This window comes from Uloborus diversus, chromosome 6, assembly GCF_026930045.1.
Source record: "Uloborus diversus isolate 005 chromosome 6, Udiv.v.3.1, whole genome shotgun sequence".
Classification (NCBI taxonomy): domain Eukaryota; kingdom Metazoa; phylum Arthropoda; class Arachnida; order Araneae; family Uloboridae; genus Uloborus; species Uloborus diversus.
The window spans coordinates 147,562,790-147,578,925 of record NC_072736.1 but is presented as its reverse complement, the minus strand read 5'-3'; the positions used below and the strand labels follow the sequence as shown (position 1 = coordinate 147,578,925).

The window sequence follows — 16,136 nt, the reverse complement described above, 5'->3', positions numbered from 1 at the left end:
TTTTCAATATATTTAACTCGATAAATTCAACTTTTTTTTGGCAGGGGGGGGGGGGGGGGTGCAAGGCATATAACTGCAACAGAAAAAAGCCATCGGCTCTCTTGGTGAGTAAATACTTCAGCAATATATTCTACTAATAATAGCGACAGCAAGGATGCTCATATGTGGTGGAAGTGGGTAATGAGGTAGATTCTACCACAGAAACTTTTGGTGAAATTACTTTAGAAGCATTTAAGTCTTTTGATTGTGGGTCGCAATTCTTGGGGGAAAAGGTGAGCTTGGTAAAATTGAGGGGTGCTATTGAGTTGGAGGAGGGGAGGGAACCCCTAGTTACATCATCTGCATATTAAGATCTGCAACAGAGATACGCCATTGTATACATCTTGATAAGTAAATACAGCCGAACCTCCATAGATCGAACTTCCACATATCAAAATTTTCTATTTATCGAAGTCCCAGCAAATTTTCATGTCCATTACATAGAAAAATTGTTTCTATATATCAAAAAAATCTCTGTATATCGAAATTTTTTCGAGACATTCGTCGATGTTTTTTTACACTTTAGACTGCCTCATGAAAAATGAAGGTTAGGGGAGAAAATTATGTCCAATAAAAGTTGTTACAAAACTCACAGGAAATCTGGGATTGAGAAGTGTGGAGGTAAGTCGTTGTTCCCTTCTGGAGTTCTTAAATTCTCTCAAGTTTATTTCAAATCTTAGTTACAACCAGTAATACTGTAAAATCAGTTTCAAGTTATCCCTATTGTCTTAATTGTTATTTCTAGTCCTTTTAGCTTCAGTAAAAAATCATTCAAGTAAAGTAAAATGATTTTTTACTTTTCTCTCGATCGCATTGTCATAACGAAAATCATCTAATTTTGTGGATGAAGTTGAATTGCCGAAGAATGAGGATGTATGAAGGTACAAAAATATGTCATTTCTGGTAAATTTAGTATTTCTGCAAGCAGAGTTCCTGCTATTATGAGAAATCTAAAAGCCGTAATGAAAGTACTGAAACTCACAGAAAACTCACTCAAAAACATGAAACGGCATTACTAAAACTAGCTTTAATTTTAATGTTTTAGGAAATTTTTATGGTAAACTAAGATTGTTTCTATATATCGAAATTTCTATAATCGAATCTTTTTCCAGCAATTTGCTACTTCGATATATGGAGGTCTGACTGTATTCCATTGATTTATTCGAATGATAATAAGCTAATAATAGCCATTTGGGGGGGGGGGGGGGATCATGATGCTGAGCATACCATTGAAATTATCAGAGAAGTTATTTTAAAAGGTGTTCAGTCTCTTCAATAGAAGGTCTTGTTTTGGGGAAAGCACGATAAATTTGAGGGTGCCATCCTATTTGGGAGGAGGGTAGCAATTCTAGCTATATCATCTGTTTATTAACATCTACAATAGCGAAAAGAAATCAAACATCTTGGAAGGTAAATATTTCAGCAATTTATGCGATTAATAATAGCAAAAGCAGGGGGCTCCTTGTAGGAGAAGGTAGGGAGCCATGAAGAACACAATGCCATTGAAATTATTTTGAGAAGTTTTTTTATAAGGATTTTAATCTCTATAATAGATTGTGGCGTTTTCGTTTTAGGGGGGGGGGTATTAAATTGAGGGGAGCCATTGCACTTGGGGAGAGAAATGGGCACCCCTAGCTACATCATATACATAAGATCTGAATTACAGAAAAGTCGACGAACATCTTGATAAGCAAATATTCCAGCAATTTAGTCGAATAATAATAATAGTTAGAGCAGGGTAACCATTTGCGAGGGGGAGGTGGTCCTTAAAGTTGATTATACCATTAAAATTTTTTGAGAACTTTTAAAAAAAAGGATTTTAGTCTCTTTAGTAGGGAGTCTTGTTTTTTTTGGTGGGGGGAGGGCTTTGGTAAAATTAAAAATGAGGGGGGCCATCGCACTTATTGGGGATTGGCAGCCCTAGCATTATTATCTGTATAATAAGATCTGCAATAGAGAAAAGCCTATGAAAATCTTGAAAAATTTAATATTCCAGCAATAGCTAAAGCTGGGGTGCCCATTCGAAGAGGGGAGGGGGTCATGAGGCTGACTGTACTGCTGAAATTATCAGAGAAGTTTTTTTTAAAGGATTTTTGACTCTTCAATAGGAGAGCCCGTTTTTTTTTGGGGGGGGGGGAGGGGGAGGAGACAAACAGTAAATTTGAGGGAAGCCGTCGCCACTTGGGAGGATGTGCTTTCATTACTATATTATTTGTATATTGAGTTCTGCAATAGAGAAAAGCCATCGGACATTTTGAAAGGTAAACATTAAAGAGTGCTAACAAGCACGAAACTGCTGTCCTCGGCTAGAATGACTGAGCTGGCGGTGCATTTCATGTAAACATTAAAGTAGTTTATCCCAATAATAATGGCCAAAGCAGGGATATGCCCATGGGGGGGGGGGGGGAGAGGTAGACTAAATAACTGAAATTATCAGACATGTTATTTTAAAGGTATTTTATTGTCTTTAACAGAGGATTCTGTTTTTTTGGGGGGGGGGGAGGGGGAGGGCCTTGGTAAAATAGGGGGGGGGATGCACTTGGGGAGAATTGGCACCCCTAGCTATAAAAGTCATCAGAAATCTTGATCAGCAAATATTTCAGTAATTTATTCTCATAATAATAGTTAAAATAGGGATGCCCATGTGTGTGTGTGGGGGGGGAGGGGTCATGAGACAGATTCGACTCTTGAAATTTTTAATGAAGTTATTTTAAACGGATTTTAATCTCCTTTATGAGAGGTTGTGTTTATTTTCGGGGATGGGGGTGTGGTTCGTTAAACGAGAAAGTTTTGTTTGAAATGACTTTCTATCCATACTCATCCTATACCCATACAAATTCCATATTAAAAGAAAACGAATCCTACATTCGGTCTAAAACTTTAAGCAATTGGGTTTAAAAATTTATCCTTGTTCCTCTCTAAGATATATTCGTGAGCTAAATTATTAGAAACATTTATATATGAAAAGGTTTCCCAAACTATTTTATGTTTCACAGCATACAAGTTACTCGCGATAAAGATCTTAGTATGTCTCTTTCCTTAGCCCCGTCATCGTTATCGATTCTTGGTATAGATGAGGATAAAAATCCTAAGAATGCAGTGATATTGAATACATTTCATGCTTGCTTCAGAGAAGCCTTGATTCAAAATTTTCATTATGATTGCTATTAACATTACTGTTGCAAGGCAGCAAAATTTGTAACAATGGGTTTTATTATTTAAACATTTAATGGGGATATTACATGATATTGGCTGTTTTGCATCCTAACCAAAATAATGATTTTATTTTAGAATTATAATTTTTCAGTGTTAAGTTGTACCTTAGGATTAAGCAAATCATTTAGTGAAATCCCGAAGTCTCTAAGTGATCTAGATGTTGAGATAAAAGCAAAATCAGGCCTCAGATTACTCTGTGACAATCAGGCCAAGTATGATAAAAGTGCATAAAAATGCATTTCAAACAATAATAGATGCCTGATAAAGATAAATTTAGGACTGAAATTAAATTTAAAAAATGAGACAATACTGAATTTTACCTTCGTAAGTATTGGTTCTACAAATTTGCAAAATAACACAAAATATCAACATGCTTAACAACTAGTCCCTATTGTCTGACACCAGTTTGGAAACAAAGTTACGTTTTTGAAAAGAAGACAACAGCTTTAAAATTAGCATGCTATTTTGGTTATGCTTTTTCAAGCCCACTCTGGTCAGACATCATAATTGTTGTACGTTTGAACTGTGCAAATTAGGGATAGGTTAAAATACTAAAAATTTAGTAAAAATGAAATAATAATTAAAGAGGAGAGAGAGGGAGGGGGGGGAGAATACATTTATAAATAATATTTTCAGTTTAAGAGTTTTCTTCAGTAAAATATTAGCAACAAGAATTTATAAAGGACATTTTTCAAGGAAAACAAAATCTTATTCCAATAGAATATACTTAAAAAAACAATGACAAATGACTAGATGTCTCTTAACAGATCCTTAATATTTTATTCATAAGGATTTTTAGTAACAATACATACTTGTTTTTGCTGTTTTTTGTTTCAGCTTTTTGCATGTCACTCACTATTTGATTAATTTCATTTTCAATACGTAGGCAATGCTAAGGAAATTTTGTTTAGCTCTTAAGCAATGACATAATAATAAAAGAATACATAATTTTGTTAAACATATTAAAATAAACTCTGATAAATTTAATGCTTTTTTTTAGAAGTGGTTGAAATTCACTTGGATTACACTTTTTAAGAGGGCGTGGCAAAATCAATAGCATTCAAGTTCACTACAGAATATAACATGTAAGAAGTGCTGAAAATGATGGTAAATTAAAAATTACGGATGTCTCAGCAATAAAAACACATTACAAAAAAAAAGGCAGGTGGCTGTTACAGAAGCGGATGCAATAGGATTCCTTAACTCAAATTTGTTTTTGGTATCATTCAATTTTTGAGTATTAATAGATTTTACATACAACACTGCAAAATCATTCAAGAATTCTAATGCTCTTTTAGGTGCTGTTACTTTATTACTGCCCAAGACACCATGACTTTAAGTGAAAATATTAATTTTCCATGACTTTTCCAGGTCTGAAATTTATTTTTTCCATGACTTCCTAAGATTTCCATGACCCGTACAAACCTTAAATATAAATAGTGATCAAGATCAGATCAAAGGTGAATGAGAAAGAAAAAAAATTATACACACATATATATATACTAGAGAACCCGACAGACGTTGTTCTGTTCAAACTTTGTAAATTGAAAAGTTTAAAAATTTCAATAAACTATCAAGTATTTAAACAGTTTTTTTTTTTTTGAAAAAAATAAGTGAAAAGAAAATGCTTTAAACTGCTTGGTGTCTTAATGCGTATATTTATCGCAACTTGATTTATCTAATGCCCACGGAGCAGTTTGTTTTATTAACTATTTTTTACCCCGTACTTGATGGTTTGTTCCTCCAGCCATACTCAAACGATAAAAAGTGTCCTTAAATATTGAGTGTAAAAAACTAACTACCCATCTAGAACAAACGGGAAATCATGCTGCAACATCCCACATATGAAAAAGAATAAAACAATCGAAAGGATATCGTTTAAAAAAATTATAAAGGTAAAAACAGTTCTCTGAATAAGGGGTGAAAATCACTCATCCCTCCCACCCCTCCCGTTGTAAAATAAACACATTCTTCAACTAAAATGACTAAAAACCCTTTAAAAACGAAAAGCAATTCTTTGCAATTTGAAATATTTTGCCAAATAAATAAAAAATACAATAAATTACATTAACAGTAGCTTTAAAATGTAAACCAACGATCATGCAACTCTATTGTTTATAGCCAAAGACGCTAAGCCACCACGTTACTGCAATTCAGCCGATCAGTGAGCAAGTCAACTCCGATCGATTAGCAGTCCGATCTTTTGGACGAAAACTTTTAAAACATCATATACTGCCTAATTTGTTCTTTCCACCAAAGATAAAGATCTTCCGGGGATATTTTGATAATTGGGAATCTGGTGTTTTTTTTTTCATTCGCATCAATTTTTGGCTCCAGCGCCTGCGCGAGAGGTATTTTTCATTGCAAAGCTAAACAAAGAGAACGGAAACATCTATTTACATAGGGCTACTATAAATCAGCAGAGTTACCAAAATAAAGTTATTAACGCCAAAAATGAGACGACCTCGGCAGATTCCTAAATATCGAAATATCCCCGATCTTAAACTGCACTGAGCTTTTGGGTACAGAACTACCCAGTTGTAATTTATCTGGACAAAAATAAAATTTGTTTCGTCCTTAAATTCCATCATCTTTTCCTTTAATAATGTACTGATTAGTTTGTAAATCCTTAAAGTATTGTTGACATCGGTGTCAAAACTCAGATGGATTTGAGCCGAGAAACAAATTTTGCTAGGTACGGTACTTTCTGATCATTTGGTTAGGAAAACCTGAAGCACTGATCCGGTCACATGGTTCAACTATGACGACAGAGCACACGTTTTGCATGAACCTTCTAGTACTTTACTTTAAAATATATCTCGGGACCATTGAGAAGCTCGGGACCTGAAATCGTTGCTTTCAAGAAATGTAGGCTCCACTTTCTCTCTCTTTACAAATTATCTATTCTCAATTGACATATCACAGTAGGAAATTTCATTACAAAAAGCAGAGCTGGCTTTCTTATTGTCCTTTGTCAACAGGTTTACAAAGGTTATTGTCCTCATTTAAAAGGGAACTTTAAAAAAAAAGTGTTGTGCTTACTTTGATTTTAATGGTATTTTTACTGTGAACTTTTTGGTATTTTAATGGTGAAGATTCCAATCCAGGAAAACCGGAGGTAGCCTGGTAGAGGAGCCGACAGACGTTGTTCTGTTCAAACTTTATAAATTGAAAAGGTGAAAAATTTCAATAAACTATCAAGTCTTTGAACCTTTTTGTTGAAAAAAATAAGTAAAAAGAAAATCTTTTAAGCTGCTTGGTGTCAGAATACACATATTTATTACAACTTGATTTATCTAATGCCCACTGAGCAGTCGTTTTATTAACTATTTTTTCTCGCGTACTTGAAAGACCGTCATAGATTGCATGGTTTGTTCTTTCAGCGATACTCAAAGGATAAAAATCGTGCTCAGATATTAAGTGTAAAAAAACTAACTACCCATCAAGAACAAACGGGAAATCCCGCTGCAACGTCCCCCATATGAAAAAGAATAAAACAATGAAAAGCTATTGTTTAAAGAAATGATAATGGTAAAAACAGTTCCCTGAATAAGCGAAAATCACTCATCCCCCCCCCCTCTCGATGTAAAAAAACTTATTCTTCAACTAAAATGACTAAACATTCTTTAAAAAACAAAAACAATTCCTTGCAGTTTAAAATATTTTGCCAAGTAAACAAAAAATGCAGTAAATTACATTAACAGTAGCTGTAAAATGTAAATAAATAATCCCGCAACTCTATTGTTTATGGCCAAAGTCGCCAAGCCACCACGTTAGTGTAATCCAGCCAATCAGTGAGCGACTCGAACTCTGACCGATTAGCGGTCCGATCTTTTGAACGAAAACTTTTAAATCCCGCTCTCTCGCTGAGCATTTGTCTCACTTACTATCTTTTCTTGCGTCCTTGAATGATCTTCACATATACTGCCTAATTTGTTCTTTCCAACAAAGATAAAAATCTTCTAATGCACTAATCTTTTGGGTACATCTGGACGGAAAAAAAAATTGTTTATTCTTTAAATTCCACCATCTTTTACTTTAATAATGTACTAATTAGTTTGAAAATCTTTAAAGTCTTCTTGCCAAGTTGTTGGTTGTACAATGTTGCTAAGTACGGTACTTTCTGAGCATTTGGTTAGGAAAACCTGAGGCACCGATCTGATTACATGTTTTAACTAAGACGAAAAATACGCATTTTTCGTGAACCTAGTGAAAGAAACCCAATTTCTTCCAATACTTTACTTTAAAATATATCACTGGACCTAAAATCATTGCTTTCAAGAAATGAAGGCTTCGCTCTCTCTCGACGTTTTATCTATTCTCAATTGACATATCACAGTAGGAAACTTCATTACAAAAAGCAGAGCTGGCTTTTTTATTGTCGTTTGGCAACGGGTTAAATATTTATTTAAGTTCTGGCTCAACAATAGGTTAAAATAAATATTAATCACTTGGGAGATATAACCATCTAATGTTTAAATTAATTAATTGACAAAAACGTTTCCGATTCGATCCATCGCACTTCGAAACCATGCTTGCCACAACTTAATTACACACAAAAAATTTGATCAAAATCGGTCCAGCCGTTTAAAAGCCTTATGGTGACAAACGTCCGCACAGAAGATTTTTATATATTAAGATATGTGTTTATTTAATGAACTGTCAGCTTGAAGTTACAATAAGGATAAGTATACGAAAAAGAGCATTTCAGTTCAGTTTGACTTATCCAGCATTTTGAAGCCCTTTTTTTTTTTTTTTTTTTTTTTTTTGAATAACCTAACTAAACACTTTTTCTGTAGAAAAAAAAGGAGATTTAGCAATATTATCAGAAGTTTTAAGTATCCTCCAAATATTACGTTGGTACAGCTACAAATAATGTTCAACTGGATTGTAGCTTTTCATTATAAAAAAAGGTAGCTTAAACTGGACTTTTTCAATCTTTAAGTTAGTAGGAGAAATAGCAACTGTTGATGAATCCAAAATGAAAAATTAATTTCAACCCAAATCAGGGATCTGGCCAGAGGATATTTGGGTCCGTTAACGGACCCTTCACAAAAATCCGATCAACCAAAGCGGACCTTTCACAAAATCCCGATCAGACAAAATGGACCGTTCACAAAATCCCGATCAGACAAAATGGACCGTTCACAAAATCCCGATCAAACAAAACGGACCCCTCACAAAATTCTGATAAACAAGATCGGATCTGTCACAAATTGTTTATTGAAAGAGCAAATCTGAAAGCAAAATAACGCATATTTCTGTGTATAAACCGCATATTTCTGTGTATAAACCGATAATTTTTGGAACCTTTTTTAAAGTCAAATTAGAGGGATCAGTTTATACAAAACCAGCTAATTTTGAAAAAAAAAAAAAAAAAATCGGCACTCTTGCAATCGATAAATTGCTACTGCCAAATAAATATAATGGTTGTTTGTTTTATCACAGCTAATTAGCAGCGGTGTTGTTGTAAACTTTTCTGAAAAGGCATTGGTAAGCACTTTTCTCTGCTCATGATTTAATAAACAATAATAATATATATCTGCAAAATGAACTTAGAACTGCAAAGGGATAGTAAGGGTGAGGAAAAAATATGATCGCTTCAGATAGGGTAACCAACTTCAAAATTATCACGACTTAGCATCTGGCACTTAGCATCTGGCGTTGAACCTTTATAATGACTTGATTAGAAAATATTCTCATCATTTTGCCGGCTTGTCAATATTTGCGTTTTTACGTCAATATTTGCGTTTTTACAGTGCGGTGCGATGTTTAATTGTTATTTTGGGAGAAAATTATATGGGTTTTGATTTTTCAATGCTAACAAGGATGATTAATTTTAAATAAACTCTTTTAATTACCGTTTTTTTTTTCTTTAGATGTCTACATTTTGAAAAATGCAATCTTTTAACATCCGATATGAGAATCATATTTTGTTCTTTTTTCAAGCTAACTTCGCTTTATTAGGATTCAAATAAATGAAAAGTCTCTTTATTTCTGTTAGAACTCTCATTTCAAGTTTTTAAAGTAAAATTCCATTTTCTGTTATGAGTCAGAAATTAAAATGCTAAATAGATGGTTTATTTTATTTTATTATTATTTTTTTTTGGGGGGGGGGGGGGTCAACTTATCCACAGATATTAATGATATGTTTATCATAGGACTCTAAAATGCAATTTAAAAATAATTTTATCAAAAATATTTCTTTTACAAGCCGTTTTTATACTTTTGATGAATTCACTTTGAGAATTGCGATCTCTTTGCATCCGCTATGGGAATCCGATTTTTCGAATTTTTGATGATTATTACGCTTTGTTAAGAGGTAAACAATTGAAATATCTTTTTATTTTTGTTAAAATCACGAAATTTATAAGTATTAAACGAAAGTCTGTGCTTTTTAAGAGTGTCTTGGGTCAAAAAGTTGAATGCTGAACCCTATTCTGAATTTTATTTTATTTATTTATATTTTTGTTACAAGTATTTTAAATGCTGTACAGAAATATATCTAGTATAATTTAACATAATGTAGAATGGTAGATAAATATTGATACTTGAAAGAGCACCCGCACCAAATATCAGAAAAAAAAATCCAGAATGATTTTTTCGACATAGAAGAGGAAAGCACTCAACTTTAAGTTTAATTGATGCAGTTTGTGCCATCTCTAAATTCTAAAATTTCGTTTTAACAAAAAAGAAAAAAAAATTTTTTTTTTTGCGAAATTTTTTGATTTTTCACAAAATTAATTCATTTTTCACAAAATTATTTGATTTTTCACAAAAAAACGGACCCTGTGAAAAATCCTTGACAGACCCCTGCAAATGCTACAAACAACTTTTTAGCTATGCAATCATACTTCAATCAATTTAAAAAAAGAAAACAAAAAAGGATATTTGTAAGGGTTTTCCTGTGCTGGGTCAATTGCCTCTCTTGCTCAGTGATTTCTGTTACAAGTTGCATGTGGGCTTTGTGTAGGTCTAACCTAGATTTTCTAGTATCAAAATAACCACCAGTTAATGCTCCCTTATGAGACACTTGATCTCCTACAAAATAAAAACAGATTAAATTTTTATATCATCAAAGAAAGTGGAGGGAATGATCAATAAAATACACCTGAATGATTGGCATTTCAGGGTGGCCACAGGAACTGTGAAAAAAAATTTCCCTGACATTTCCCTAATTAAGTTCAACAAATTTCCCTGACTTTTCCCCAATTAAGTTCAACAAATTTCCCTGATTTACGCTACCAATGATTATGGTTTCCATTACTTACAATACCTGAAACCATTGCATGTTTAATAAAATGCAATGTTTTAAATGCTTTAAGCTGTTAGTTAAAAATATATTTTGAAAAGATGCTCTTTTTTTTAGTAAAAATAGTATTTTAAATTATCTACAGAGAAATATTATAGGAAATCTAAAACAAATACTTTACTTCCAGGACCACTTAACATAAGAATCTAAGAAATTATTAAAACCACTCTTAACATATCTTATCATGATAAAACTAAAAAGTTTATATGGGAATAATTTTGAACTGAATTTTCAAGCAGTATAATTGCTGCTGCAAAAATAACAAGTAATAGTGAAAGTACAAAAGCAATGTAGTTTAACTTATGTAAATAGTGGACATTATGTAAAACAAGTTGAAAGCTTTTAACCAGTCATATTGAGCTATTCTCCAATCAAGAACTTAGGTTTAAATGAATGAATACAGCAATTTAACCATTTAAAAAAAATAATGAAAATATTTACTTATGTACACAACTCGATTTCAAATGATTTCATAATTTAATCAAAAAAAATCTTAGATTACTTTTGTAACAAACATTAAAATGCAAAAACCCAATAATTGATTTAAAAATTTATATGCATATAACTTGGTTTTAAAATAAAGGAATTTTAAAGCCTGGAAAAAAAAAAAAAACTTTATATAATCTAAGGCGACAGTGAAAGATATGATGGCAAAAAACAAAGTTGATTTTCCTTTAAGGTTCAATTTTAGCAATTAAATTAAAAACACCAAGTAATAACTTTTAAGCTTTTATCAGTATTAATTTAAAAAACAAAGATTTTTTCCTGAAATTGTGATTACAGTACAGTAATTACTTCAAGACAATGAATGAAGGCAAGGGAGCTAAGTCATCAATGACGGCTTCCTCTTTGCATGTAGGGTTGTTTATTTTACTTAGCATGGAACGTTTGGAAGTTAAATTCAAGCTTCATAAAATAAACAACTTTACAGACACTGAAGCTTGGGAAGTTCATCTTAAGGTCAATAAGTTAAGATTCAATACTTTGACCTTGAGGAAAAAGATGAACAAATATGTGTCAATGTATAATCACACCTTATTAATTTTACTTTTTAAAAACAAATTATTGGCAGAAAATGTGTAGGGTACAAGGGTACTTAATTTTTCAAGGCAAAAAAAAAAAAAAAAAAAAAAAAAACATTTTTTTCTTCATTTAATCAATTTTTCCTGAATTTTTGTTATTGTTTCAAAATCCCTTGATATTTCCCTAAAAATTAAAGTTCCCTAACTCCCTCCCTGCATTTGTAACCCCCCCTCCCCTTTGATTTAAATTCTGCTAGTACAGTAAACTCCCGATGATTCGTGAGCAGATTATCCGTGAGTCGATTGACTATTGGGAACATGTATTTTCGCAGCAAAAAGCAAATACCAATAGCTGTTTTAGTGTCGTAAAATTGTAAATTTAAACTTATTTTATTTATTTATTTAATTTTTGGGCTTTCTTCATTGTACACTTGTTCTTTCATGATGTTAAGCTCTGAATTGTGAAAAATATCTACTGTTTTTTTTTACTGTTTGTAGAAAGTATCATGTATCAATACAGCTAAGTTTTTGAGAAAGGACAATTTTTAACTTATTTGCCCCTCATCTTACCCTTTTTGCTGTTTATTTGTGATTTTTATTATCTGGGGCACTGGTGCCACTCAATTCCGTGGATATTCAGGAGTTGACTGCATTAAAAACTGAAAATTATTAGACAGAGGAATGAAAGTCTTTGATTAAGCCTGCAAAAAATAATTGCAGCTACATTTAGTGGTGGAAACAAGCACTTAGTGGGTATATGTATCTTATATTACAGACCTCACCACACTGTAGAATGGATAGAAATTTAGGTTATAAATTTCAATCAGCATTAATTGACTTACTACTCTGAAATGATTTGGAAAATATTTTGTACCAAAATACTACATTAGTTTCCCTCTAGTGAAGTCTTCCTGTTGGGAATTTTCCCCTATGATACTCTTTAACCGGAAGGTTAAATAACATTCAAAATATTTTTTATGCAATAAAGTGGTCTCCTTACAATGATTTTTTAGGGGTTATTCTTATCGAATCTAGCTATTTTCAAAGAGTCTAGCTAATATAGCATCGAAAACAAGAATTTCCCCCCCGAGATAGAATTGAAAAAAAAAAAGCGAAAACACTAACTTAAAGAGAGACTAGTTAAAGGATTTGAGAATATCAACTGCATTACTTTTTTTTTTTTCTCAAAAATATATAAACAAGAAATACAGTAAATAAAAAACGAGTTCATTAAATAAAATTCTTCTCAAAATGAGAGAAAATAGTTTCGATTTACCTTCAAGTGTAATGCAATCTAAATTTGATGTTCGAGCAATCTGTGTGGCAACCTCCAGGTTTCGGCAAATTAAAGTTTTCCCAAAAATGTACTTCATGGCTCTTTCATGCTTCTGCTCGTAGTTCAACTTACTGATCATTGGAATGGCATCCTGCCACAAACATTTAATTAGTTGAAAGCATTTTCAAAAATTAAAAATCAAGTTAATAATTAGGAAGATACTGAACTTGATTTTAACCAGCTGCAAAGTAAAAATAAAGTCAACACAGAAGCTACATTGCTTCAGGTGCAATGTTTACCAGCAGATGTTTATTGTTAAACTTGTTTTGCAGTCTCACAACCAAGATTTATGACAACAGTGGCACTTTGCATGTGTGTAAGAGAAAATATATTTGAATTTACTATCGAGATCACTATGAACAAAACGAAAAATTGTGCCTCAAAACAATTGAAAACGAAATGTCATAATTAGTCATCATGCAGTTCTTCATGTGCAACCTTATCCATTTAACACATAATTTAGGGAAAGGATAAAGATTGTAAATAATTGTTAATGCAAGTAAAATAACAGAAAAGGGCAAATTTATGCAATTGCATTTTACTTTTAATTTAAAATTGACAGCTTTTTAAATTTTAGAAATAAAAGTGAAAATTTAAAGCATTGAAAGAAAGCATTCTTTGTTATACATTCAAAGCATTTAAACTAATTTATTTCACAGAGTGGCACTAAGTAATCTTTCTAAGCATTCAACAAAGAACTTTTGAAACTTTCACAATACCAATTTGTAAAACCTAAATCATCTAATTTAAAAATTACAAAGAAAGAAAAGATACAATTTTGTAAAAATTCATAGATAATACAGTATTATTTATTAATCAATATTGCAGTTAATTTAACATATTCCTTAAAATCTTTTATATGATTAGCTTTTCACTACTTTATCTTCATGACGATTTCCATGACTTTTACTTGTAACTTTTCATGACTCATGAGATGCAATGTTTTCAGAAAAAACCTAAATTTTTCACAAAAATTATTTAAATTTCATCTTTTGTGAAAATAAAATTGCAACCATCTGAGCTATGCTTTCCACATATATTTCTAGAAATCCAAAATTGAAACAAAATATAATGGGATGAGATACTGTTATAACAAAAAAAATTATAAATAAATATGTAATGCAATACATGATTTTCATATTCTAATGAAACCCTAAAGGTCTTTAAATAAATATTTAGACCCAATTTTATATTCTAATATCAGGTGTCAAGGAGACAAAGTCACATAAGGACATTTTGTTGAAAAAAATATAAGAAAAAAAAGTTTCATATAAACAACAATTATTACATTTTGCATACAGAACAGAATTATATGTACCTTATTGATACTTCAATTCTATTGCCACATCACAATAAAATGATGATGCAAAAAAAAAAAAAAAAACACAAGTTTATCTTCATATATTTTTTTTTCTCTTTTTCCTTAGAATTGGATTAGATTTAATTTCCATGTTCTCTTTTAACTTCTTATAAATTTTTGTTTTCTTTTTATTCTCCAGAGGGTACTGCTTTGTAATAACGAATCATTTCTTTACTTACATCTACACTTTCTACTTAGTCCTTTACTGAGCCTAATTATTCTAATGCAACATTCACACTGCGTTCGCACATCCGTCACCAACGTATACTTTTCTCACTAAAACCAGTTTTCAGCCGGCGTTGCCATGACAACAAGCCGTATTGTGCAGGACCCGTCAACGTGCCTAGAAGCCAGATATCTGATGGCTCTGACGTCCGTAGAGTTGGGAGTTGCATTTCATTGGTCTCCACGAGATGAACGCTTTCTCGCTATTTTGTGAGAGTATCGACATGCGCTTTACGCACGTTTGAATGTATGAATGTTTCCCCCTGTTCGGAAAATGTGAGTAAGTCCGCTTGATGTGGCGAACGTGATGTGCGGACGCTGTTTGAATGTTGCATTACTAAGGCAACAACAGTGTCCAAATTCGATTGGTTTATCACTTTTGTTACAATTATCTACTATTAATGCCTCTATTCACTAATGCTTGGCCATTGGAAAAAGGGAAGACAAACTTCAGAAATTTTGTCAAATGACCATACACAGCGTAACATTTCGATTTTTTGAGTTTCAAGATAAAATCCATATAATTATCGATGGGGCTTTTCTGCCACATTCTTATGGTCATCAACATCATTGATATATTTATGTCACAGGAACTTGTGAACATCAAATGCTCAAAAACAACACATCAAGAACCACAATAGCGACAAATGGCGGTCTTGGATCCTAATAATACTGTAAAATTTTGAAAGTGGTTCCAGTGGTACTAAAAACATGGTATTTTTATTTAATGTAGGATTTATAGAAACATAGGATGTCTTTTTTTTTTTATTTATTTTTTTATCTTTATGAGCGGTATTAGCTTGAACAGGCTTCGATCATAGTTGGGTTCGTTGATTTAAATCATTTGATTTTATTTTTATAAATTAATTTTGCACTTTTAGGAGGTGTTGAATTAAATTTAACAATATAATGCATTATACAATCTTAACTTCAACGGGCAAAACTACTAGATCCCTTTTTCTGTGTGTGTAACAAATTTTCACTCTTGAAATATTGCTTTTACTCCAAAATTGCCGTTCAGAACAAAAAAAAATTGCAGTTTCTTTTTTTTGCACCATGACTAATAATGCTAAAGTGAAACTTTTGATTTCTTTTTATTGAATGATTTGATTCGCTTTCCATTTATTTTTTGTATTACATCATTTTAAGCCACTCCCCTTCGTAGTTAGGTGTTTGTTTGCTTTGATAGTAAAAGGATCGTCTGTGCTCGTTTAGGCTTGTGTCTAACCCTTTTTTTTATATCAATTAGCTTTATATTCCATTAATAAACTTATTTTAATTTTAATGGCTTGACTTCATTTTGCCCATTTGAACCACATTCGTTTTCAATGTTAAGTAAGGTAATTATTCACCACATTACTTTACACCAAAACGTACATGATCAGGGGCTATTCTTTTCTCACTACCTATTTTTGCGCAAGTTTTTTTTTTTTAGATGTAGGAGAAATACGATGGTACCTCAGCTCAATGGGCTTTGCACAGAGTAGAAGTCAGGAAATCATTAGAAAAACAGCCCCTGAAAACTGATGCTAAAAGATTGCTCAAATGCAATTTGGCAAAAAAAAAAAAAAAAAAAAAAAACCAGCTAAAAATGAGTTAAAATTCCACAAAAAAGTTGTTACATAC

At 32.0% G+C, this 16,136-nt stretch overlaps 1 protein-coding gene across 1 annotated transcript in view; it reads right to left on the bottom strand.

The window, feature by feature from the left end:
• LOC129223845 (structural maintenance of chromosomes protein 3-like) overlaps nucleotides 1-16,136 on the bottom strand; it is an 86,351-nt gene that overhangs the window by 26,386 nt on the left and 43,829 nt on the right. Inside the window, exons 17-19 of the mRNA XM_054858208.1 lie at nucleotides 12,866-13,016; nucleotides 10,147-10,296; nucleotides 4,068-4,137 (exon numbers count right to left, since the gene is read on the bottom strand). Coding sequence (XP_054714183.1) covers nucleotides 4,068-4,137; nucleotides 10,147-10,296; nucleotides 12,866-13,016 — 371 coding nt within the window. The remainder of the gene's footprint in view (nucleotides 1-4,067; nucleotides 4,138-10,146; nucleotides 10,297-12,865; nucleotides 13,017-16,136) is intronic.